This window comes from Dioscorea cayenensis, chromosome 7, assembly GCF_009730915.1.
Source record: "Dioscorea cayenensis subsp. rotundata cultivar TDr96_F1 chromosome 7, TDr96_F1_v2_PseudoChromosome.rev07_lg8_w22 25.fasta, whole genome shotgun sequence".
NCBI classification, from domain to species: domain Eukaryota; kingdom Viridiplantae; phylum Streptophyta; class Magnoliopsida; order Dioscoreales; family Dioscoreaceae; genus Dioscorea; species Dioscorea cayenensis.
The window spans coordinates 19900-47688 of NC_052477.1; the positions used below are offsets into that span (position 1 = coordinate 19900).

At 37.7% G+C, this 27789-nt stretch overlaps 2 protein-coding genes, 1 long non-coding RNA gene and 1 pseudogene across 3 annotated transcripts; 3 read left to right on the forward strand and 1 right to left on the reverse strand.

The window, feature by feature from the left end:
• Window positions 1-3108: 3108 nt before the first annotated feature.
• Window positions 3109-4619, reverse strand: LOC120264648 (annotated as a pseudogene).
• Window positions 4620-10820: 6201 nt separating this feature from the next.
• LOC120264649 lies at window positions 10821-11273 on the forward strand. The gene has a single exon (XM_039272474.1). It carries the CDS (start codon window positions 10821-10823, stop codon window positions 11271-11273), a length of 453 nt encoding a protein of 150 aa, XP_039128408.1.
• A 9742-nt stretch (window positions 11274-21015) lies between these two features.
• LOC120265386 lies at window positions 21016-21707 on the forward strand. Its single transcript, XR_005537614.1, has 3 exons — window positions 21016-21255; window positions 21495-21555; window positions 21645-21707. It is a non-coding gene; the product is annotated as an uncharacterized LOC120265386 (long non-coding RNA).
• Window positions 21708-21723: 16 nt separating this feature from the next.
• Window positions 21724-27524, forward strand: LOC120264651 (probable inactive DNA (cytosine-5)-methyltransferase DRM3; the record flags this gene model as incomplete). The annotated part of the gene is given in 13 exon segments (XM_039272476.1): window positions 21724-21756; window positions 22507-22603; window positions 22715-22761; window positions 22897-23013; window positions 23284-23386; window positions 23997-24112; window positions 24903-25005; window positions 25530-25677; window positions 25761-25815; window positions 25894-25959; window positions 26160-26216; window positions 26360-27454; window positions 27456-27524. Coding segments are annotated over 13 exon segments (2106 nt in total), but the record flags the coding sequence as incomplete, so codon positions are not given.
• Between the last annotated feature and the right edge of the window lie 265 nt (window positions 27525-27789).

Genomic DNA, 27789 nt, shown 5'->3' on the forward strand with positions numbered 1-27789 from the left:
TATATATATTGAGAGGGGGATGGTTTGCCTTGTGTGGGACCTAAAAAACCAATTAGAAGGTATCAAATGTCAGCATGAGAGGAATATGTGTACTGTTAGTTAAGATAAATATATAGTTATATAATAGTGAAGTCTTATGTGTAATTATGTAGGTATTTTTAGATTTATAATAAAATATTCTCTTTGTTGATTGATTTTTTAGTTTTAAAACCAATTATCATTGGTTGAATTGAGGTTACAAGTGACAACCCACAAATAATTTTTTAATAAATTTTACACCCATACAGTCCATGTATATATATATATATATATATAACCTTAGTAGTTAAGAACTGTTTTATAAAAATAAAAAATAAAACTATTAGTCACAATAAATACAAGAACTACAACTATAACAAAAAAGGTAGTTGTTTCAAAGTGAAAAATCAAGAGTTTAACTCTTTTCAAATTTAATGGTTGATGGTTTATAACTTATGTTTGTATTTTAAAAAAAAATTATAAAAAAATACAAAAATACATATTTTGGCAATATATATATATATATTATTTGGATTTTTTTTTTTTTGGAACTTGATTTAGCTATATATATATACAGCCAGTAGAGACCTTGAGTTTAACCTAGTGATAACCTTGTATGTGGTTTATTATAGGTTTTGAAGTTTTGAGGGAGATGCTTTACCAACTGAATTATTAGTGTTTAGGGTTTAGGCCCTTAGGGTTTTAAAGCTTATCATATATTTCAACTTCTATTGCAACTCAACTACTTGCTAGCTACTTGATATGGAATATGTAAGGGGGTAGTGCCATTTCTATATTTAGAGAGTTAAGGATTATACCTTTTCAAAGTTAGCCTTACCTATATTTGGGCCTTTCTAGATGACCTATATATATATATATATTCTTATACATATCTCCTTTGAATAAAATGATTGTTTATATAGTTTTGAGACTCCCTATTTGCATCTCTCACTCACTCTCAAGCATGCAAACGCATTGATGAAAAGTTAAACTACATTACTTCAAAGGTGGTCCTATTTCTTGCATGCTTGCACACATATGAAACTAGCTACAAAAACTTTCTTTCTTTTCTTTAAATAATATTGATCATCGCTAAATGAATATTCACATAATTTGACCAATTTAACACATATTCACAAAATGAAATAAGATAAAATAAAAATCACAACGTAATGTGTTGATCTGTTTTTATAAAAAAATAATTTCGTTATAATAATTACATATATAATTTAAAAAATATATAAGAAGATTAATTTGGGCTCCTATGGAGATTAAAAGGAAGATTAAATGGAGTGCCATTGAAGAGGGAGGCAAGAAGAAAACAAAAAAGGGAGAGAAACACCCTGTGGAGAAAGGCATCAAAAGCTTTAGAGATTCTCAAGAATGTTGGGTTTGTAAAGCTGCACAAAGATATATCACCATGTAACTTTAAGTTGGGAGTAAATAAAATAAATAAATATAATTCTTAGAGGCCAAAAAAAGTCATGACAAAGGTGGCAATTTAAATATGCTTCCTTTTTATACCCACTCACCAACTTTGCATGTAGTTTTGTTTTGTAGTTTTTATGTACAACTTGATTCTTGTTATTGCTAACTTATTAGTATGCACATTCTAAACGATATTAATTTAGATGTTAGGATCTCCTCTGTTTTAAAAAACAAATAATTATATGAGGGTTAATGTATATATATATATATATATATATGCGAGTGATCCAGGAAAGTCCATGATTAATTTTATCAACCCAGGTGTTAGCTAGATATGCTTCATTTGTGATGTTTTGGTGTGGTTCTACAAAATGAGTTCTATTTTCTTACTTCTCATACATGTACTGTTCTTTTTCCATATGATTTTATTTCCACACATAGTGAATATTTTGTTGTTTTAATATGTATTGTATTCTCATCTCTCATCATTTCATTAATATATACCGTTTATCCACTTTTTCAATATATACATATAGATCAGAATATGAAAAATATATCTCATTTTTATAAATATAATAAACAATATTTTAAAGAACACAAATAAAATAATCAATATTCAACAATTCACGTGATTTTTTTTTTCATTTATAAACATAAAATTTTTTTATCTAAATAGATACTCAAATCATTCACAAAAAGATATTTCTACATTATGTATGTATTTTTAATTTCCTTCTCTCCCTGCTTCCATAGATTCGAGTCTCATCGAAAGTGAAAAATTCGAAAATTTCCCAGAAGATCAAAGGCTCACCATATTTTTTGAGCACCAGATCTGCAGCTTTCAGTGGCGATTTGGTGCACACCACAGATCAGGAGTAGTTCCCCTATTTTGTTGTTAGGGCGCTCCGTGTCACCGGGATGGTTGACTTCATCTGGTCCACATATCTGTATTTGTGGTTTTGTTTCTTTCGCTACTCTATTAGCTGTTTTTCCTCATCTCTGATGAAGATTTTAGCCTTTTTATTATATTCTTGTTCGGTGTGTCTTCTGTTTTGTATTCCCATGTACCTTTTTCTTTCAATAAATTTGTGGGTTTATCCACTTTTATCATTATCATTCATGTGGGTATCAACCTTCATACTTGAAAATCATATAAATGTTTTGACATATTAACTTATATATACTTTTATCTTTTAACTCTGTGAAAATATTTCATAGTTTTACAAAAGATTTTTTTTTTAAAATATTCAAACTTTTTAATTGGCAGAGGACAACAAGTGTAATAAAATTAGCACAGGGTCATATAATATTTTTAAAAGTTTTTCTCTAAAAAAAAAAATTCTAAAAGCAAAGGGAATGGTAAAATTTTTTGCCAATCTCGGAGGTTAAAAGGTAACATTTCCTTTGGTATAATTAATTATAAGCCATGGCACTCATTTGGGAATTTAAATTGAATATAATTAATCTTAATTTTTGGAATGTAAATGAACTAATGCATTGATCAAGAGACAGCAATCTCCGAATCTAATTTTTTGAGCTCGATTCATTTATTAACCTAAATCAGTATTTTTTTTTTAAATTGGCTCATTAAAATTTATGAACAATTTTGTCACTATAGCATGCTGTAGTAATTTAAACATCTTATTATTACTACCTCAAGGCTCAAATCTTCATCATAAATTTGGCTTGATTCATTTGTTCTACCTCTTTGATTGAGACAGCTGCATCCTCAAGGCTCAAATCTTCATCATTGATATGAACAGCAGGGATATAATCTTCCTTAAACCACTCATCTTCTTTAATTCCTGCTACATTTATACACAAAGCCGGATTTGGATTAATAATTTTTTTTATCATGCTCTGAGCACCAGGTGATAACCATTTTGGTATGTGAGTCTCTCCTCTGAATATCTAAACAATTGAATAAAAACTATACATATTAGTAATTATCCATTACAAAGGCAGAAGCATGATGAAATGATAAAATAACTCACTTTCTGATAAAGAATAGCGAGATTTCGGTCCTCAAACGGAAGATGTCCGGCAAGCATTACAAATAAGATGACACCACAAGACCAGATATCTGATATATATTGCACCATCATAGCCTCTGTTTGCAAGAACCTCAGCAGTAATGTAATTAGAACTACCGCAAGTTGTATGCAGTAACCCATCATTCTACCAATATACATGCATCACATACAACATATCAGTAACATTTAGAATTACATGAAGAGAAATTACATTAAATTAACTTTTACTTACTCCAAGATGCTGAGCCAAAGCACTGAGACCAAAATCTGATATCTTTATGTTTCTTTTTGCATCAACAAGAACATTTACTGGCTGTGAAATGAACTCTTTATGAGTTTACAACAACGAAAATTATAATATTTTAAGTACTGACCTTAAAATCTATGTGAAAAACTCCTTTGTCATGGCAATACTCACAGCAGTAATTAGATGCTGGAAAAGCTTCCTTGCTTCCTTTCTCTCTGAGCGTATGTGGAAAAATAAAATAATCAAAATATAGTCTAGTGGTTTTCTACTTTGTTTATATTTGAAAGATTTCGAATTCCAAACTTCTCAAACACAATATGGGAAAAAAAAGTGTTTATTGCCAGTTTGTCAAAAAAATATATATAAAAAATAAAAAATAATAAATAATAAATAGAAGAATAACATGCACTGCAGGCATGCGTATGTAATCATATCCCATGTCTGCTGTTAAGATACGTAATACACATTGGATAAGTGGGCCCCAATATTGGCCAATCATTAGGAACTTAAGGCCCATTTGTCTCTATCGCCCTCTCCATCATCTAAACTGCAACCCAATCCCATGGCTCACAATAATTACTAAAAAAAACTATGTATCTATTTATTTACAGAATTTCCATCTCGTTCCCGCTGAAAAAGATAGAACTTTGGAGATAAGAAGAAGAAAGGGTATTCCTGGAAGGGAGGTAAAAAAAAAAAAAAAAAATTGAAACCTGGTTGTCAATCTTGAAGGAAAGTATGCGGTGGCGATCGAGGATCTTGACGGCAAACGGGTGGCCGGTGTCCACGTGGCGAGCGTATTTGCCCCTTCCAAAGTTGCCTTCTCCGAGAGTACGCCCTATATTGTACTTCCCTAGTCGGACTTGCCGCTCGTCCGGCCCTTCCCTTACCATTCCACGTGTACGGCGTTGAGGTGCTTCGCCGATGAATCGGGTTCAGGTCACCGCGCGCAAGGGGGTTTGTGGGTAGAGGGGCCACAGGCGGACTTTTGGCCCGACCCGGCCAAACCTGCCGAGTCATTTGGGTCGGTCAACACACCGGGTTGATCCGGTCAATCGGCAGTTTACTATATTTTTTCAAGAAATTTAATTAAAAAGTTAGTTTATTTTACGTGTGTTTCGAACCATCATTTTTTGCGGCAGTAGAAGAAGTTATATCTATATAGAAGTTATAGATGTAAAATGTATATGTAAAAATATTGTTTTACAAATCAATAGTTTGAATGATTTGTTATTCTATAATCATCTTAATTTAAAACTATAATTCTTTGTTAAATATTTTTCACTCTTTGAAGTTGCTTCCCGCTCTCTAGACTTTATTCATCTCCTTATCATTGCTGAGCCTCACACTCACCTTCATAGACTCGTCCAAGCTCTTGAACAAGGACTTATCACATGTCATGTGATTTGAACACCGACTATCAACCAACCAAACGGAAGTTGGTTCAACTTCGAGATGAAGTGATGGCCATTAAGAGATTGTTCTCATCCTTCTCTTTAGTAACCGAGGATGTTCCACTCCTCAGGGTTGCTTCGCTCTTGCTCTGCAATATACCTTCACATGGCCGAATCTCGTTCATTGAAAACACTACATAGTTTCTGTTTTCATAGCTCCTTCCACGACATTCATAGCTTCTGCCTCTCCCATGAGTGTACATCTGACATGCCCTCCTCCAAGACTCTAACTCGCCTCCCCGAGTTGGTACCACCTCAATTCGTGCCTAAGAGCTCACTCTTCACATGAAGAGCTTTTCACCGAGCTTCACCAGCACTCAATTGACCCTCACTTCATGAGCTTGCAGGGACCCCGCCGACTTATCAAGGGATAGTTTGGAGATGCCCCTAGACTCCTCAATCGCAATGACAATGAAGTCAAACTTTGGTGCCAAACTTCTCAACACTTTGGACATGACTTGCTCTTCACCCTATCTTGTAACCAAGCCCGCGATTTGATTAACAATTATCACTATCTTTGAGGAGAAGTCTTGCATATATGCTCTCACCTGTCATCCATCTGCAGCTGCCTTGAAGCTTTGCTCGAGAGCTTGCTTCCTCACGGAGACCACCTTGGAAGATCCTTGATACTCGCTTCCGATTACCTCCCAAGCTACATGAGCCGAGACAGCTTCTACAATCCTATCCAGTATTGGCTCATCCACAGCTTGTTGGATGAGACACAGGGCTTTAGTATCATGCTTCTTATTATCCCTCTCCTTAGCTTCATCATCAGATTCGGCCCCGCCCTTCTTCATAGGATCCCACAACTCTTAGGAGCCAAACATAGTCTTTATTAGAAAACTCTACCTTCCATAGTCTTGTCCCTTGAACACCGGGCACGTAAGGTTGTGAGAGACTCACCGGTGTGCCGTTGGAACCCATTAGCTCGATACCATATTGTTGGATCAAAGATGAGCTAAAAACCAGGGAAAAAAACCAAAAGTGTTTGATGAAATGCTTCACTGTAACAGGTTACACAATCAAGGTTTAAGTTAATGGAGAACTTTTCAAAGATTATGAACCAGACAATCACCGTGCTATCTTTCTATTCATTATATATTCAAAAGTAAAGAGACAAAACACAGCCAGTAAGCAACATCATTGGCCAAGCTTTTTAACTTCCACATTATTGGCCATACGTAACACTAAGACCCATCCTCATTGGTTGGGTTCAAACTGTTAGGTTGAAAAGATTAAACAATTTTTCATAAACACAAAACCTACAATGTACAAGGTATATATAGATACACAGTTATATAAATAAGGTAGCTATACAAATATAGATATATAGCTGTATACACAGCTGTATTCCCTAACACCCCCCCCCCACAAACTCACGGGGGATCAAACATTGAGAGTTTGGACAAGAGAAAATCATGTTGTGCCCGTGTCTGAGATTTAGTAAACAGATCCGCAGTGTCGACGCTCGAAGGAACAAACCTGGGGAGCCGTAATGCCTTTGTCTGCATCTGGATCACGCAAGAAGAAAGCATCAACACCAATATGCTTGGAGAGGGAATGTTTAGACAGATTCAAAGTGATTTTGAATGGCACCGTGTTGTCACAATGTAGAGGAGTAGGAGAATGTGAGACAACACCAAGATCATGCAAAAGCCAACGCAACCAAACAATCTCCTCAACAGTAGTAGCCATAGCGCGAAGCTCGCTCGTGCTAGACTCGAGAAACACCGGGGCTTTGCTTCTTGGACTTCCAAGCAATGAGAGAAGAGCCCAAGAACAAAACTGGTAGGCCGCAATGTAATCGACGATCGACGGATCACTAGCCCAAGTAGCATCGAATAAGAACGAAGCTCCGGAGAACTGCGTGCCGAGAAAAGAAGGCCCTCGAGACGAGTCGCCTCAAGATAGCGCAAAAAGCCTCAAAAAGATGGGCATAGTGAATGTAAGTAGGTGCACTAACAACCGACTCAAAACATGCACAGCATAAGCAATGTCTGGACGAGTGAGGGTAAGATAGACCAGACTCCCAACCAAGTGACGATAGCGTGTCGGATTAGATAAGGGAGTCCCTCATCAGCACGCAACTGAAGATGTAGCTCCATAGGAGTGGTTACAAGACAAGAGTCGAGAGAGTCGCCTGCATGCGAGGATATCGGGATGTGTAACGTCTGGACAACTGAAAACCAATAGAAGTAGAAGTGACCTCAATGCCCAAAAAATAGCTCAATCGACCAAGATCAATCATCTGGAAATGTTGTCAAGGCTGATGCTTGACAAAAACCATCATGAGCAGGATCATCACCAGTGATGATCATATCATCCACATAAAGTAACAACAAAAGTCCCACCACGAGAGGAAGAGTGCACAAACAAAGCGGGATCATGCGGACTAGGGTCGAAAACCAAGCAGCAACCACAGAGACCGAACGCCAAACCAGCCCGAGGAGCCTCGTTTGAGACCATAGAGAGCCTTCCAAAGGCGACAAACCAAACCAGAAGGAGAAGAAAAACCAGGGGGAGGAAGCATGTAAACCTCCTCACTGAAGATCCCGTGAAGAAAAAGCATTCTTCACATCAAGTCGAAAAGAGGGACCATCGTCGAATAGCATCTACAAAGAATGAGAGCTCGAATGGTAGTCAGTATGAGCGACGGGAGCAAAAAGTCTCATCATAATCTCGTCCCCCGCTCCGCTGAAAACCACGAGCCACAAGGCGAGCCTTGTACTCGCTTCTGTAACTCGCCGAGCGAGTCTTGACTTTATAGACCCACCTGCGTGTAATGGGAACAAGACCGAGGAGGAAGTACAACCAAATCCCATGTAGAGATGCGCCCGAGCGCCCAACTCAGCGACATAGCATGACTTGCCACTCGTGTATTTGACTGACCTCTCGGTAAGAAGATGGCTCTGGAGGGCCATTGGAGGGAGAAATAGGTAGGTCAAGAAGCTGAGAGGCAAGATTAAGGCGATCAGGGGGATGACGATCACGAAGAGGATAGCGACGTGCAGGGGGATCATCCGCAGGGAACACATCAGAGGAAACCGTTGGCGCCGGGGGTGACTGCTCAGGAAGAGGAGGAGCGGGAATAGAAACATGGACAGGAGGGTCAACAGTCAACGGTGAAACAGATGGAGGAGATACAGGTGGAGGTGGGGACAGAGGAGGTGGTGAGGACACAATGAGAAACTGAACATCGGTCGATGTAGTAGAGGAGTGAGAAGAAGAGGAAGGGGAAGGAACAAAGAAAGGACGATCCTCAACAAAAGAGACATCACGCGAGATACGGAGGCGACGTGTAACAGGATCATAACACCGATAGCCTTTGTGCTCAGGACTATAACCAAGGAAGACACAAGGAACAGACTGAGCAGAAAGTTTAGTCCGCTCTCGAGGCATAAGGAGGACATAACACAAACAACCAAACACACGAAGATGAGAATAACGTGGTGGGCTGGAGAAAAAACATTCCCCTGGACTACAACCCTGAAGAAAGGAAGAGGGTTGAAGATTGATGAGGTAAACAGCAGTAGAGACAGCCTCAGCCCAAAAGTGAGGGGGAACATGGGAGGCAATGAGAAGAGTCCGAGCGGTTTCAAGAATATGACGATGTTTCCTTTCAGCAGTGCCATTCTGAGCATGGGCACCAGGACAAGAGAGCTGAGGAAGAGTGCCGTGGGAGGCAAGAACCTCACGAAACTCATGAGAAAGATATTCCCCTCCTGAATCGGAACGGAAAGTACGAATGGTGGCAGAAAATTGGGTACGCACCATATTAGAGAAATCAATATAAACCTTTAAAAACTCAGAACGAGAACGCATAAAATAAATCCAAGTGTAACGAGAGAAATCATCAACAAAAATAACATAATAACGATGTCCACCTTTGGAAACAAACGGGGCAGGACCCCAAACATCCGAATGAACTAATTCAAACGGAGACCCAGACCTAGACACACTCGAAGGATACGGGAGTTGTAGCTGTTTGCCAAGCTTACAACCCGAACAAGAATGAGAATTATCAACTAAAACACGACCTAAAAAGCCTTGATGAATAAGAAAAGACAGACGAGAACCACTAGGATGGCCAAGCCGATGATGCCACTGATGGAAACGAACAGTAGAAAAACAATAAATAGAGGCTGCTGGGAATGTAGAAGAGGATGGAAGACGAAGATGATCGAGCACATACACCCCACTATGGCGATGACCAGCTCCAATGAGGGTCCCTCGAAGACGATCCTCGCACACGACAACCAAACTCATCAAAAATAACAAGATAGCCAAGAGAAGCGAGTTGGCTAGCGTAAATAAGGTTCATGGAGAGTCATGGGTACAAAGGCAACATCAGAATATGAAAAATGAGTGGTGTGTAGGAGGCCACGACTAGGGATGAAGTGTCGTGCCATTAGCAATAATGACACGAAGATCGGAAGAAAAAAAGGATGAAGAGAGTGAAGGTGGGTAGCATCATAGGTCATATGAAAAGAAGCTCCGGAGTCAAGTAACCAAGAGGACGAAGAAATACACTGAGGGGCAGAGGCGATCGATGGGTGAGTGAAGACGCCGGGAGGCATCCCCGAGTGAGTATCGGGGCCAAGAAGGAGATATCTCGACTCCCGGAAAGTCACTGAATAAGTTATCGAAACCGCCTCACAGACAGCCGGACCACTTTGAGTAGGTGAGGGTGGGGCTGGGGCGGCGTCAGGCTCGCTATCTCGAGCCCGTGAAGCTATGCGACACTCAAGACGAATATGGCCGGAGCATGGCAAGAATGACACCGAACCGACTGGGCCGAGGAGGTGCACTAGAAACCGGGTCCCCTAGGACCGAGATAGAGGATGGACGGGAGCGCTAAGACCCGAGAGACGTCATCAAAGGAGCAATGATCGCAAGACTGGGTCAGATGGGGAGCAAAGCAAGAACAGAGTGAGGAGCAGCAGGTGGTGGAGCCACATCTAAGGACCGAAGATGAGTCTCCTCGCAAGCACATATGCCGTAGTATCACTAGCGTATCGGAGGTGTAACCCGGTGTAGTAGCTGAGCCCGAACGGCCTCGAACTCGTGACTAAGACGCATGAGAAACTCATAAGTATGAAGATAATCACGATCCTGAGCAATGGCAAGACACTGAACACAGGTCGGAGAAGGAGAGGGGGTCATCTCATCACACTGACGCCATAAATCACTGAGCACGGCAAAGAATCCGAGATGCACGCCTCTCACCGATAGGTAGATGTGAGAGTCTCAGAGCAAGGAGTAGCGCAACGCCTCGATCGGAAGGAAGATAGAGTGCGCTGCAGATGATCCTAAATCGCCTTGGTCAGAAAGATCACAAATGTACCAAGCGAATAGGAAGCTCACAGGATCGATGTGATGATAGCAATGGTACGAAAGCATCATCCTCACCCACTTGAGCAAGTCAGAGAGCGTGGAAGAGGACGCTACGATAATCGTAGACGAAAGAAGAGCCGTAAGAGGCGGCACTAGAAGAAACCGGAGGCGGACGGGTACCATCAACATGACCCCAAAAGATTAAGTCCGCGAAGAAGCACACGTAAAGTGGACGACCATGCTTTATAATTCTTGCCATTGAGCATAACGTCCGCCTTTTGCAGATAAGAAACCTGGGCAGAGGCCATGGAAAACACACTGCGGGCTGAGGGCGGCGCGGCCCAGCGTAACAGCGGCAAACGCGGCGAGGGCCGAGGACGGCGCAGCGGCGCGGGGCGTGCTGACACGCGCTGGGGCCGAGGACGGCACGGGCTACTGATGCGTGACGGGCGTGCGGGCGGCGCTACTGACGCTGCTACTGACGGACTGAGCCGGTCACGCGTGGGCGAGTGGCTACTGACGGGGCTGCGCGCCAGGGCGCGCGGGCGGCAAGCGGCGGGCGGGCGCAGGCGCGGTAGGGCGGCCGGGCCGGTCGCGCGCGCGAAGGCGTTGGGGACGCTGGCTACAGCGGCGCTGATGGCGGGCGCAGGGCTGGGCGCGGGCGAGGCGCTGTGGCGCGCTAGCGTCGCTGCAGGGCGGCGAGGCGCGCTGGGCTGGGCGGCGCGCGGGCGGCCCAGTGGCGAGCGTGGGCGGCGTTAAGGTGGCGGGTCGCGGCTAGGTCGCGATGGTGCGCAGGGCGGGCGTGGGCGGCGGCGGCATGGCGTGCAAGGGCGAGGCGCGCGGTGGGCGGCGCGGCACTGGTCGACGCGGGCGCCGGCCAGCCGAGGGCGCGCCAGCGGATCGAGAGCAAGACGCCAGGATCGAGGGCAGGCGGCGCTGAAAAATTAGGGTTTAGAAAAACCTCTCCGATACCATGTTAGGGTTGAAAAGATTAAACAATTTTTTTCATAAACACAAAACCTACAATGTATAGAGATATATAGATACATGCTATATAAATAAGGTAGCTATACAAATATAGATATACAGCTGTATACACAGCTGTATTCCCTAACACAAACAACAAGAGATATTAAGGATTCAATGCTCTCATCCACTACACACAAAACATAGCTACCATCCTTAACTTGATACCCCTACAAGTACTCTCCATCTTTAGACGACCTCAAACTCAAGTACTCCACATTTGACATCTCCCAAGAGTTCATCAACTATATCAAATCACACTACTTCAAAGAAACCGGCCAAGACCGCTCAACCTTCGACGCCTTTGTCGCAAAAAGCTTAGTAAGCTCGCACAAGAGTCATAAGCTCTAAGACAAGAATGAAGTTGACCACATTTGTTTCTTCTGCAACAAATGTGGACAACTATCAACCATGAACCCCCGAATATTATTATTTTGATGAGAATTTTTATAAATATGGACCAACCATGAACCCGTAACGATTGAATTAAGAGGAATTCCAACTATCAACCTCTTGTTTGGGTGGAAATTAAGTATTAAATGCAGAAAATAAAAATACCCCTCATAAAGGTTTTGTTAAGTTTTTCTTATATAAGTCTACAAACATGATGTATGCATTCTTAGAGAATTTATTTAACATAAATATAATTAATTTATGACCTAATAAACTAATATTATAACTCGAATTAATAATCAAATTCTAGATGAGTGATGAGGTTCTCGAGTCGCGCTAGTGGTAGCAACGACGGAGCTCATGGCGGAGATCATGGTGGAGTTCTCAGGACTTACTCTAGTTAACCACGGCGACCTTCAACATTTCGACCAACCCAAGATCATCACGTAAGGGACCCCGGATCACCGGTTCGTGAAGGAGTTACATTATACCCGAGCGAGAAGACTTTCAGCAGACCCCGTGAACCCTCCTCGCTCGGCAATTGACTCATCGAAATGGAAACCAGCTGGTAGAACTCGGGCAATCCCTCGCACTCGTAGGGAAGAAGATTGCCGATGTTTCCTCAAGCATCGTCGATCACCGGAGTCTAGAGATACCGCAAGCGATGCCTTCGCTTCGGGTCACAAGGTAGAAGATTGTCGCTCATCAATCGACTTATGGCAGATGTGCCGGAGCTCAGGCATATTAGCAATCAAGTGTCCATTACTGATTTCACTCACAACACCAACGAGACGAGAGAATGAAAGCTCATTCAAGAATTACCACTTGGAAGCTAGACCTCTTCTCCACATATCTTCTTCTTCGAGATTCCTCCCGCTTTCTTCGTAACCTCCGCTCTTTGCGCGTCTCACTTCCCATTACGGAAGAAATTATAAAATCAAAAAGATGATTTAAAAAAAGATGGTTGTGATCAAGGTGCTTTTCGGAAATGCAAGCGCTCAACGAGAAGGTCGTGGAGCTACCGCTTCGATCTTGGCCCATTGGCGGATAACCTCATTGCTCCATCAGCAGTACATTAAGGGTGGAGGAGATGATCCGATCTCCTAGCTTAACGGAGGTCACGGCGTCTGATGAGCGGAGAAGTTTGAAGGAGCCCGTGATCGGGTGCAAGTGTCGAGGAGGGGAACATAATTACTAAGACCGTTGATAGGTCTCGCGATTTGGTTTCGCGATTCGAGTGATTCTCGCAGATGGCCGTTGATAGGCATCGTGAATTGAGTTCAAAAGACAACTCTTGACTCAATGAAGAACATACCGCTATCGCTTGAGTATTGTTAAATCCATTTTCATTCACTAGAAATGTCACAATGTCCTAAAAGATGATGCATAGTCAAAGGAACACTTGTAATTTTTAATTCTATTGATCCTAAGAGCTTTTAAAAACTTAAAGACCTGACTAGCTTCAATAAATTCAAGACCCGATCAATGCATATTGGGTAAAACTATAAGTAACTGCCTCTACAAATAAAGTAACTCTTCTATCCTTAGCCTTTTTTGGATTGGATTTCTATTTTGAAATACTAACTTGACATTTCAATATGGTCAATAAGTATTTTTCAATATCATCAAATCTTATAAATGACTGACTGGAATATTGAGACAGTCAATCTTTTCAATCTTTTAAAATTTTTATGTTGGGAGCCTGTGGTAAGGTTTCATGTTCGATTTCATTGTCGGAATCATGTGGCGAGTGTTCATGTTCGGTTTCAGTGTTGGAATTATGTGGCGAGGGTTCATATTCGATTTCAGTGTTGGGAGCCTGTGGCAAGGATGCAGGTTTGATTTCAGTGTTGGCTACACGTATAGCTACAGCTTTGAACCTTTCTATTGCCTACATGATTACCACAAGAAAGCACTCTAAAGTTGAGTTTAAGAGACAAAAGAAATGAGAAAATGCACTCACAAAATTCATTGCATATATGTTTCTGGCTTCTTGATAAGGCCAGTCCACAAGTATTGGGTATCTGTTTTGGATAATCCATATGATAGCTTAATAGATGAAAAAATAATTTGAAATTTGTTAACATGAAAGTGAAATATAACTATGTTATTGGAAGATTTGGTGGCACATAATTTCGCAAATTAGTGTTGAGTTACCTTTCTTTATTTATTTTCTCTAGCATACTCTCTATTGAGCCATACTAGTGAATGAATGTCTAAGCCGTTTGTTCATCAATGCCTGTTTCAAAGGATGCAACAATAAGAAGGTAAGACAAAATACACCACAAGATATATAATGTCCATGAATAAACCTATTTGCATCCTGAATAATATTGTGGAACTTCTAATGAAACAAAGTGCTAGTTATATATAAGAAGAAAGATCTTTTTCCATTTTTCGTATTAGATGAAGAACTACACTGATTTTTATAGACATACTGCATCGTAGAAAAGGAAACAACTTTATAACTGTATGAGGAATAAAAAAAGAATAACAAATCCCAAAATGTATGGGTTTCTATTTGTCTATCCTGAAAATCTGGTAGTAGATTTTCTTGATTTCATCAATGATTCTCTACACTCCTGTTAAGCTGGCTGAAAGATGTCATCCATGGCCTTCTTCTATAAGGCCTTCTTAATAATAATGATATCATCCATAATATTGTATGATCAGCTTGACTTCGAACATATCCTTGTATGATAAACTATTTTCCAAGTTTCCAAATTTGTCAACCCGACCCTAGGAGATTGTTTAAAGCAATAAACTACTTTTAATCTTCAAAAAAAATTTCTCCAAATTTCTCTTCAAAGACATGTGGTAGGTCCATGAACACCTCATTTCTAGGTTATCATTTAAGAGGATGTTCATTACATCTAGCTGATGCAAGGAACAATTAAAATAAATTGCAAGAGAAAGTAAAATATGAATAGAATTCATTTTTGCAACAAATGCAAAAGTTTCTTCGTATACTTATGTGTGAAATCTTTAGCAACCATCCTCGCCTTAAATCTCTCAATGCTCCTATTAGGTTTAAATTTGACTATGAATACCCACTTAACAGTTTCCTATATTTTATTTTTAAGTGAGCACATTTTTTAAACCATTGTTGTTTTGCACTTTGAATGTCCTAGTGCTTCCTTTATAGTTCATAGTATAAATAGACAAGAAACATTTGTTGTGAAGGCTTTATATTTTTCAGAGTTTTTGTCAGGAAATATGTTTGGTTATAAGATACATGGTATTCCCAACTCCTTGGGAGTAGAATTGTAATAAAAACATCAAGATCTGAAACATTTAGCAGGCAAAATTCATAAGAGTAAAATTTATAGGAAGATTTAAGTGAAAAATCTCGTAACATTTTAACTTGGGATTAGGTCTAATTCATCGATAAATCATGCATCTTGTTGAATATTTTTTTACTTGAATATTATCCTTTTTGGTTCCGGGTTGTTGTCTTTTTGATTTTTTTCTTATGCGATTGTTGGAATTCGGCATTAATTTTTCTACTTACTTAAAAGCATTCTAGAAAAATAATATGAAATGATAAAAGATTATAAAGCAAAAATACATGAAACAACATGACCCGCCATTATCAACTACCATGAGCATGCAGTTTAATGTAGGATCAAAAAACAAAAAGCTCCATGACCAATTTGTGGTACATACCACCACATGCAGCTCTTGGCCACCAGAGAAAAACCCAAACTTATTTCATTCTATATAAGGTAATGGAGAGGTTTTAGGGAGGTATCTTTAGTTGCAGTGGTCAGTTTTAATGGTTTAAAAGCATCTAGAGGCCAAAGTACACATCAAAAGACAGAGAAGATTAAAGATTTAAAAAAGATTTATCAATTTACAAACATGGAACTCATCGATCAAATAGAGCTTTTCTTTATTTCTTTTATTTTTTGAGTGTTAAGGATCAAGGATCAATCCCTTTGATAAACAAAAGATTTTTCTATTGGCTTCTCTTGATTTTTAATGTTTAATTTTTGTTTCATTTAATCCTTGGATATTTAATGCTTATAAAATGTGATGGATCCTACGTTTGAATAACCTTAAATATCAAAAGCAAGACTAAAAGGCGAAATGTGGTGTTAGAACCCCATGATTACGCTTGAAACCCTAGATTAGGATTTGATCACTAATTATCACGAAACTGGAAAAATCTAATTAGATTCAATTACCAGAAAAAGCAGGAGCTAATCTAAGTTAGATACCTCGCAATATTACGAAAAGAAATAAAGAATACTTCAAGATAAACCACCTTAAAACTATTAAGCATAATAGAGAGGATGCTAGTATATGATCTTTTGTTTCCATCTTTAGCTATAGTTTATTAGCTTTTTTTCCATTATCCTTATTTATTATTGTATTTATTTAAATAACTTTAGTTGCAAGGAATTAGTAATCGACAACATAGTCCTTGTAAAAAGGATATCTTATTTACTACTTGATGGCATGTTGAATGGTGCTCAAATATGTGTGTCTCTCCATTATATTTATGCGTATGAAACATGTATTGCTAAAGGAAGTGCGCTTATTTGATATTTAAATTTGGTAAAAGATTTCATCAATGATTCCCTACACAAAGTAAAGCATAATACGTATTCATAAGGCAAATATGTCTGAGAAAGAAATTAGTAAGGGTAAAATCATCATGTTCATGGCTTAAATTAAAATTTGAGTTAATGCAAAGAAAAAGATAACACTACCAAAACAAAGAACCAAAAAATTAACTAATTAATTAAAAAACCTGCCAACATACCTTCAATGATGTCACAGTAGTCACATCCACAGAGAATGGCCAAATCAATGAATTGATCCAAGGTGAGGCCTAGCTCCTCCAACACCTAAAAGCAAAGAAGAAGCAAACAATCACTATGCCTAAAGATAATTACAAGTAATTAGAAGCAGTGTCAGAACTAGAAAGAAAATAAAGGGGTGCTGACTTGAAAAAATTAAAACTATGTTTAATAAATAGATAATTGACTGTAAGCCCTACAGTAATATATGCATGATCACCATTAGACAAGAGCGACCTTCAGAATTACATATTCTCTCCTATGTGTTTCACTTGAGTTTGGACCCATTAACTTGTGAAAAAGCTTGGGAGCACCAAATGCCAGTGCATCCATATTTTCTGATGCGACACCGTAGGCCTTTTCAACCTTGCATAAGAATGCACATTCTGCTTGAGCTTCACTGAGGGCTTACATATTAAAAAGAAACATTCAGAAAAATTGTTGATGGAATAATAACCGCCAAAGATAAGAACTGAAGAAGGAGAATAATGAAGTAATGGATAGTATGAAGAACTGAAGGGAATGGCTGACTGGGGACTGCTGACTGGGGACTGTTGACTGGGGGGAGTGGGGAAGTTGGGATTTAAGAAGAAGATGTTCTACTTTTACAAAATTTAGGTAAACTTGATAAATATCGTATCTTATTTTATTTTATCTAATCTTAATTTTAATATAACATAAACTGGAAAAATCTAATTAGATTCAATTACCAGAAAAAGCAGGAGACAATCTAAGTTAGATACCTCGCAATATTATGAAAAGAAATAAAGAATACTTCAAGATAAACCACCTTAAAACTATTAAGCATAATAGAGAGGATGCTAGTATATGATCTTTTGTTTCCATCTCTAGCTATAGTTTATTAGCTTTGTTTCATTATCCTTATTTATTATTGTATTTATTTAAATAACTTTAGTTGCAAGGAATTAGTAATCGACAACATAGTCCTTGTAAAAAAGATATCTTATTTACTACTTGATGGCATGTTGAATGATGCTCAAATATGTGTGTCTCTCCATTATATTTATGCGTATGAAGCATGTATTGCTAAAGGAAGTGTGCTTATTTGATATTTAAATTTGGTAAAAGATTTCATCAATGATTCCCTACACAAAGTAAAGCATAATACATATTCATAAGGCAAACATGTCTGAGAAAGAAATTAGTAAGGGTAAAATCATCGCTTAAATCAAAATTTGAGTTAATACAAAGAAAAAGATAACACTACCAAAACAAAGAACCAAAAATTAACTAATTAATTAAAAAACCTGCCAACATACCTTCAATGATGTCACAGTAGTCACATCCACAGAGAATGGCCAAATCAATGAATTGATCCAGGGTGAGACCTAGCTTCTCCAACACCTAAAAGCAAAGAAGAAGCAAACAATCACTATGTCTAAAGATAATTACAAGTAGTTAGAAGCAGTGGCAGAACTAGAAAGAAAATAAAGGGGTGCTGACTTGAAAAAATTGAAACTATGTTTAATAAATAGATAATTGACTGTAAGCCCTACAGTAATATATGCATGATCACCATTAGACAAGAGCGACCTTCAGAATTACATATTCTCTCCTATGTGTTTCACTTGAGTTTGGACCCATTAACTTGTGAAGAAGCTTGGGAGCACCAAATGCCAGTGCATCCATATTTTCTGATGCGACACCGTAGGCCTTTTCAACCTTGCATAAGAATGCACATTCTGCTTGAGCTTCACTGAGGGCTTACATATTAAAAAGAAACATTCAGAAAAATTGTTGATGGGATAATAACCGCCAAAGATAAGAACTGAAGAAGGAGAATAATGAAGTAATGGATAGTATGAAGAACTGAAGGGAACGGCTGACTGGGGACTGCTGACGGGGGGAGTGGGGAAGTTGGGATTTAAGAAGAAGATGTTCTACTTTTACAAAATTTAGGTAAACTTGATAAATATCTTATCTTATTTTATTTTATCTAATCTTAATTTTAATATAACATATTTATCTATAATTGAAAATTAAAAAACTTTTGATTAAAATTTTTAAAACAATTTTTCATATATTTATCTTCGAGCAGAGCAACTCTATTTTACTAAAAATCTAAAACGTTATTAATAAATCCCAAAAAAATTTGAAAACCAAATATTTGGGCATTATAATATTATATCAATATTGATTTTTTAATAAATAAAATTAATCATATGAGTTATTTTTAATAAATATTATATTTATATATATATACAATTTACAAGTCAGGGATTTTCACCCTCGCGGGGATTCTCCACGGCGAGACACTGCAGTGAGCGGGGCGGGAGTACCGCCTGCCTCGTCCCCGCCTGTGAGCGGGAGAGGTTTTTCAGCTTCCTCGCGAACATGGATTTTCCACCCCACTTGCATTCCTAATTCTAGCTGGTCTTTAGATGTTAGCATCTCCTCTAAAAAATAATTATATGATGGTTAATAGCAGCATTGTTAAAAACACACTATATATATATATATATATATATATAGAGAGTTCAATCTCTCTACATGACGTCCCATAGATATCTATGGATGTCCATCTATCGTCGGATCTCGATCCGATGCCAATCGTCACTGGGACGAAGCATACTACAAGCATATGAACAGAAAGTCATCTTGTTTTGAAACAGAAGATATCGAATGAAACGGTGATCTTTGTTCGTGATCTACTGGATCGGATCGCTGATCCAACGGTGACATCAGACGTCCATAAGATGTACGAATTTCTATATATATATATACATTTTGATGTCAGTGACTTTGTTTTAGATCACTCGCAAATATATATATAAACTAAGAAAAACACCAAAAATATAAATGTGTATATATATATATACATACATTTTGGCTAATCGCGGACTTGTCTAGATCACTTGCAAATATATATATATATATACACACATTTATATTTTGGTGTTTTTCTTAGTTTATATATATATTTGCGAGTGATCTAGACAAGTCTGCGATTAGCCAAAATGTATATATATATATATATATTTGCGAGTGATCTAGACAAGTCCGCGATTAGCCCTATTAATTCAAGTGTCAGCTAGATATGTTTCATTTGTGATGCTTTGGTGTGGTTTTAAAAAATAAGTTTTCTTTCCTTCTCGGACACGCACTGCTCTTTATATATATATATATATATGATTTTATTTCCACGTATAGTTAATATTTTGTTGTTTTAATTTGTATTGTATTCCCATAACTTATGTAACTTTTGTAACTTTTTTTTTGTTTTATTAATATATGCAGTTTATCCACTATTTCATTTTACACATGTAGAAAAAAAAATCAAAATATGAAAAAATATCTCATTCTATAAATATAATAAACAATATTTTAAAGAACACAAATAAAATAGTCAATATTTTTCTTTCATTTATAAACATAAAGTTTTTATCCAAATAGATACTCAAATCATTCATAAAAGATATTTCTACATGATTACATTATGTATGCATTTTTATTTTATAAATATTTTCTTATGAATTATCATTCATTCATGTGGGTATCAATTTTCATACTCGAAAATCATGTAAATGTTTTGACATATTAACTTAATATTTTTTTATCTATTAAATCCAAGAAAATATTTCATAATTTTTCAATATTTTTTTTAAATATTCAAACTTTTTAATTGGTAGAGGACACCAAGTGAAATAAAATCAGCAGAGGATCATATAATATTTTTAAAAGTTAAGGGAATGGTAAAATATTTGCCACAGTAAAATTTTTTTTAGTATAGTTAATCATAAGCCATGATACTTTTTGGTAATTAAATTGAATTCTTGGGATGTAAATGAACTAATGCATTGGTAAATAGCTTGGAGAATGGAGACTCAACTAGTCAAAGGATTCAATTTGGTTTGTTTATTAAGCTAAACAAGAAATTCTCAAATCCAATTTTTGAGCTTAATTTATTTATTAACCTAAAGGAGTGTTTTTTTTTTTAACTTGACTCATTAAAACCCATGAACAACTTTGTCACTATAGCATATTTTACTAATTTAAACATTTTATTATTACTACAATAGCTGTGTTGCAGTAATTAAATTACTGTGATTTTCTGAATTAAGCTCAAATTCTACATCTTCGTACCAAGTTTAAAATTTAATTTTAACAAATAAAGCTCGAAATAGATTCAACTGAAGGTTTGGTTTGGTTCGGTTCGGTTCGGTTCAGTTCGGTTTGGTTCGGGTAAAATAGTGCTAAACCGAACTTAAAACATAGCAAGGCTCGGCTCCGCTCTTGTTTACATCTAAATTGGGAAAAATACTATTTTGTTTCTCATCTCGCTTCGATGCTCTTAAACCCTAACCCTCTTGGTCGACGATCAACGAGCTTGAGCTTGCCGATCAACCTATCTACTGCTCCGGTCGTGGCTGCCGTTTGGATTTCGTGGGTGCTGGTTTGATCTAAAGCAGGAATCAATGTTCTTGTCCCTTGTTTTCTTCTTCAATTCAATGGTTTAATCGCTTCGAGCTTTGTGTAGTGATCAGTTCTTGTTCTAGGTGGTCATCCTCTCCATTTTCTTGTTATATAAACTGTTTATGCGTTGTTTCGTTCTGCATTGCTTATTCTAGGGTTTTCAGTGTTTGATACTGGTTCGTGGATTTCTTTGTTTCAAGTGATTTTTCAGGGGATAAGTAGAAAATGCAAAAAGAAAAATCAATTTTTGGTTAAATTTGCAAACTTTGAATTTTATGAATGCCAGAGAATGACTCCCTTATGATCGATTTTGTGTTTGTAGGATGTGATACATGCCTGCTTTGGATAAATATTTGGGAGACCTCGCCTAGTGTTTAAAAATGGTACTGTTTTTATCTATTGGTGAATTGAAAGAACCCTCATATGCCTTTGTTTATGGTTATTGTATTATTACCGCTTGTTTCCTGAATAGGTCAAAGAAGAAGATTGCTCTGATAGCAATGCATGTTCAAAATGCTGAAGTGATCAATCAAAAATTTGATCAAGGATGAGCCATTGATTTGAAGCCAGCTCTGGAAACAGAGGTGAAGGCCTTAGTTTAAGTTTGCAGTTCATACTTTTACTTAAAACGTCAGTTGGTATCATTCTTTGTGCAATAAGTATACATAGGTACAACTTTTTTTTAATGATGCTAGTGATGGTTTTGTGTTGCCAGTGTGGTTTAAAACATGACATCTTATAAAGCAAAATGTATGACTTGTTGATTAAGAGAAAAAAAAAATATCTTTCCTACAAGTTAGGTTAGCTGTAATGCTTAATGCTCCACTGTTATATTCTCGTCATAGATGGCTAGTTTTCCAACTGGTTATTTTCATGCATCACAATTGTCATTGTATCACTTCCTTTGGTCAAAGTTGACTGCTTTGCTTTGCTTTTAGTCAAGTTAAGGATGATTGATTATTGATTATCAGTTATAGAATGCATTGGTGAATTTGTGTGTGAATCAAATGGTTGATGTGATCTATGTTGAAAAATTACCTTGCTGCTGCAGTTTAGCCTAGGTTTTTCCTGACCATATACTCATCATTATATGACTACAGGTATGTTTAATTCCTTTATCAGCGGGTGTATATCATTCTCTTCATAATTACTTGGTGCATTTTGGTTTGTCTGTTTGATGTACGGAAGTCAAATAAACGAATTAGTCTACTCTAGCACAAATGCTCATGCCCATGTGTTGGCAAAACTAAGATTTGTTTTTTAGCAGGCCCACTTCAGATGCATGTTATATCTATCTTCTGCTTAAGTACTTATTTCAGTTTTTTTTATTGTAGAGAATTCATTCAAGTTCATCCAGTGGTCATTTGAAATCATATTTTGTTGGAATGGGGTTTTCACCATCCCTTGTTGATAAAGTGATCAAGGAACATGGTAGGCATATATGCAATCCTTGTGGATGTGTTCCACTTTTTAATATGTATGCACTTATTTCAACTATTTATTCTTGTCTATTGATCAACAGGCATGTTTTCTTGAATTCAGGTGAAGGTGATGCTAACCTGCTATTGGAAACTCTCTTTACATATTCTGTGAGTGGTTATTTCTGCATATTTATATGATGTTCTTATCTAAATAAAACAATAAGGACCTTCTTGTTTATTGTGCCTCCAAGTAATATATTTTGTCTTGTACTTAATGCTTGGATAATTTTCTGGCTGACTTAGGCTCTTGAGAAGTCCAGTAGTCCCAAAGCTTCAGATTCTAAGGATGGATTATCTGGTTCTGACAAGGAAGGGGGTGATTCACCTCTTAACTTTACTTCGGATGATGAAGAAATGGAGGTATATCTTTAACAATTCATTTTCCTTGTAAACACAACTTCTACTTGTCTAGAATCACATGTGTAGTATCTATTCTGCTATTCACATCATCAATTCTGGAGCGTGGAAATTTTGTTTTGGTTGGATTTTTCCATAATTCCATGCCATATTCTTACTATTGCTTTTTTTGGGCGTCCCAGATATGCATTTAATTTGTTTGTCCTTAGGTACTAAATGTTTTTTTGCATATTCACCTTTGTATAGTTCTCAGTTCTTGTTGACACATTACAGGGGCACACTGAGCCTGTTAATGTTGACTTGGATGACAAGAGGTCTTACTTGTTAATGATGGATTTTTCAGAGGAAGAAGTTGCCATGGCAATAAATAACCTAGGTTAATAAACTTCTCTCTGCTCCTTTGGTGATATATTGTCATTCAGTTCACATTGTATTGGTGTAATGTCAATGATGATTTCAACATAAGTATGAAGCCTTGTTTTTTCAAGATTGAATATTTGCATCTCTACATCTCTAGAGGACAAGATCAAATTTTCTTGCCATATTTATCGTTATTGTTGCATTTGCATAACTTGAATTAGTTTTCTAACTGTTTAGCCCAGTGGTAGACATTCCATTTTTTAATAGATTGCTGTTCAGAATCATACATACTGTTTGAGCTTGTAGAGATGATCTTTTGTGTTTTGAACAATGGAGGACTTACAACCTAAACATCATCTGTGTGTAGGTTCTTATCCATGCATCACTTTCTGCTTGTGATTCGGATGTGTTTACATGACCACATCCACATATGACTTAATACTAATATACACCTAAGTTATAGTGGTCAATTAATGTCTGCTTGTTATTACTTATCATGCTTCTCTATGAAAGAATAAAATTTGCATTTTACTTCTTTATTGCTTGAAAATGTTTATTGGGTTGTGCATTATTAAGGTTTGATGACATTGTGTTTTTGTATTTGACCAATTCATTCTGTATTTTAGGTGAAAATGCTCTTCTTACAGAACTTGTAGATTTTATAGTTGCTGCACAAACAATAGATCACTCTAAAGAGAAGGCGCTGAATGGCTTAATTCACATTGATGACGGGAAGAATAAGGTTCTTTTTTCTCTTTGGTGAAGCTTTTGTTCCTCAAGCTGTTTTGTGTTCTTAGCTTCTGCTAAATGCTTAAGTCCTCTTCGGATGCTCCTCTACTGAAGTCCATATCATTGTCATGAATTTTAGGAGCTTTGTTTTTGTTATTCTGCTTAGTAATCTATTAATTTGGTTAATTATACCCTATTGCCGTAAGTTACTATTGTCCATATATTTTATCCTGGATCCTTTTATAATTTCATGTTGATATAAACTTAAACAATGCACTCACAAAACATTGGGTAAGAAGATTTAGCCCACAATTATGTCCATTGGATTAAAAATTTTTACCGCACAAATAGTCAAATTTCCTTGAGAGCTTTGATAAAGTATTCACGTGCATGTGTTTTTCACCATTTCATTCTACTGATGTTGGTTTTTATTTGACCTTTTTGCTTTTTGTAGGATTGTTATATTGAAATCAATTTCTATTTTGTCATTCCATCTACATGTGAACATGATCGAGGTTATTTATCTTAATGGACTGGGGAAAAGATCAAAAATGCGGCACTCATATGCTATTATAGCTTTTGATAAGCTTGTCTTTGACAACTGCCCAAAATGCAAAACATAGTCTTGCTCCTGTAAAGTTGTTCTTTGGGTCAAAATTCACAAACATATTTTCTACATTTCTTGGTTACAAATTACCATGTTATCATAAACTGCAAAATTTGAATTTGTCAATTTTGTGTATGAGTTCTGACTTCATTATGTAGATGCCATGATTATAAAGAAAAAAGGGCATATTTTTCAGGAAGCTACTACTGAAACTCTGTTTGGCACGATGGACAAGACTCTTTGCTTGCTTCAGATGGGTTTTACGGAACGTGAAATATCCATTGCTGTCGACAAACTTGGTAAGTATAGTTTCACGAATGTGTGAATGGAGCAATTTGTAAGAGTTAGAAGTTGAGCATTTGATGTCACTTTGGGTTCTCATTGCAGCTTCCTAGATTTCTGTTTTTCTACCTTTGGGAAGCACATAATCTTTCAGCAGCATCTGACCCCACCCATATGTATTAGGTCATCTTTAGTATTTGGCTTTATTTTCTACATATATAGCGAATCATTTAGGTTTGCTGAGTGTAATATTAGAACTATATTTGGTTGGTATGTTCTATACTTTAGAGTTCATTTTCAATCAAATAAAATTGATTGATCGAGGAGAATTAATCCTTGTTTAATGTCATTTAGTGTCCTGTGATTGCTCTTTCATCCTACATGTTACCCTCAAAATGTCTACACTCTTCAATTAAAGAACTTGCTGCATATTATTTCTGTAATATCAAGCATCAGAACTAGCAAGCATCTCTGTACATTCTTTGCTGCTGATATTTGATTGCTTCTTGGTATGAAAAAAAAAATGTTTTCTTTTTTTCAGGAATAGATGTTCCCATTCGTAGGCTTGCAGAATCAATAATGTCTAGCAGGTTGCCAAATACAGCTGTCAAAGAAGAATATGAGGTAACTGACCCAGTAATTACACACACACACACATCTGCAACCTTTTGTGTTGCTGAATATTGGTAGTGGTACAATAAGCCTTTTCGGTGCTCCAACAAGGTTGCTCATGGGTGAACTAAGGGTCACGAGTCTTCACATGTGTGATTAGTCATTGTGCACTTAGCTCTCTTCAGATCCCTTGTTCTCAGGGTACTTGGTCTACTGTACTGCCCATTATCTGTAGATTGATGTTTTAGTACATTATTTGTGTCTTTGAACTAAGAGTTCTTCAATTATTGAAGTTACTGTCTATGTCTTTGACATTATATGTGAACGCATCTGAGTTGGTCTATGCCTCTGTCCAATCTGTTGGTCAAAGACATCTTCAGATCAGATCTAAAGGGTTTAGAAGGTTTATATGGAGACATAGGATGATTTTGACTTTTGAGTGAAGAGGTCCTTGCTATCATATGTAAGAATCTACAAGATGCGTCTCACAATCACCATCACCGTCAGAAACCATCGACAAGACATTTTTCAAGTTCTTATACACTTTTGCATTTTGCAGTATCAAAATGAATCGAATTGGGAGAAGAATGCATCAGAAGGATATTCAAGCGCAATTGTCCTGCTGAATTCATGGAACCAAATGCATCAACTTCAGATTTTTATTCTGAAAAACAGCAAAGAAGGCTAAAAAAATATTGCAGTAGATGACATGGAAGCCTCTAGCAGTAAACACAAGCAACCAGGAGTAGCTAATTCAAGGGGTCATGTTACGCTGAGCATAACTTTTACGAGGAGTTCAGAAACCCACCGGGCACAAGTTGGATCAAGGAAGAAACACCCAATCTGACAGCTCCCAGTCACCTACACTCAGATGCATCATGGATAAAGGATGAAATTCCTGAACAAACAGCATCCTATGTGCAGAGGAATGTCCCGGCAATCCTATGCAGACCTCCGTATTTCTTCTATGGAAATGTCATTGATACTCCTCAGGTGACGTGGAAAAAGTTATCACAATTCCTGTATGCAGTTGAGCCAGAATTTGTGAATTCTCAGTTCTTTTCGGCCTTCATCAGGAAAGAGGGATATCTTCACAATCTACCTACTGAGAAAAGGTTTCATATACTGCCAAAGCCACCGATGACAATTGAAGATGCACTGCCACAAACAAAAAAATGGTGGCCGTCATGGGATACCCGGAAGCAGATAAGCTGTATTAATTTTGACAGTACTGGTATCACTCGTTTGTGCGAGCGGCTAGGCAAGATGATGATGGACTCACAAGGAGTGTTATCCAAAGAACAACAAATTGACACTCTTCACCAGTGCAAGACCTCGAACCTTCTATGGGTCGGCCCACACAGGCTGAGTCCTATAGAGGCCGAACAAGTGGAGCAAATCTTAGGGTACCCAGTTCGGCATACTGAAATCTGGGGCATGGAACCGTCTGATAGACTTAAAGTGTTAAAATACAGCTTCCAGACTGATACTCTTGGTTATCATCTTTCTGTTCTGAAGGCTATGTATCCTGGTGGATTACGGGTGCTGTCCATTTTAGCGGGAATTGGAGGTGCTGAAGTAACCCTGCACAGGCTTGGTATTCGTCTCAATTGTGTAGTTTCTGTCGAATCATCAGAAACCAATCGGAAAATCTTTAAGAGGTGGTGGCAAAAAACAGGACAGCCTGGACAATTAGTGCAGATGGGAGGTGTCGGGATGCTGACCAGTCATAAGCTAGAACAATTAATGAAGGAATACGGTGATTTTGATATTGTCATCGGTGCCAATCCAGGTTCTTATACTTCCAGGACTACCAGCGCAGGCGATTTCTCCATGGGAATGGACATAAGCCTTTTTCTTCGAATACGCACGTGTACTACAACGAGTAAGGAGCATGGCGGGGAAGAAGCAGATGATTTGTTAATATCAATCGATTTCCGAGCTATGATCGTATGGTGTATTACCTTTTGTTCTGGTTTCTGGTTCCTGTCTTTGTAAGAAACAATGCATCTTCAATGACATGTTGCCTACCAAATTACATTGGATCTCTCATTTATTTATTTATTTATTTATTTTGTCATGCTTGTGAATTTGAATATGAATGATTAACTTACAGCCAGGAATGAAGGCTTTCAGGGGCCATTGAGAGGTCTATATTCAACTTACTAGCACCATCATCATATATTACA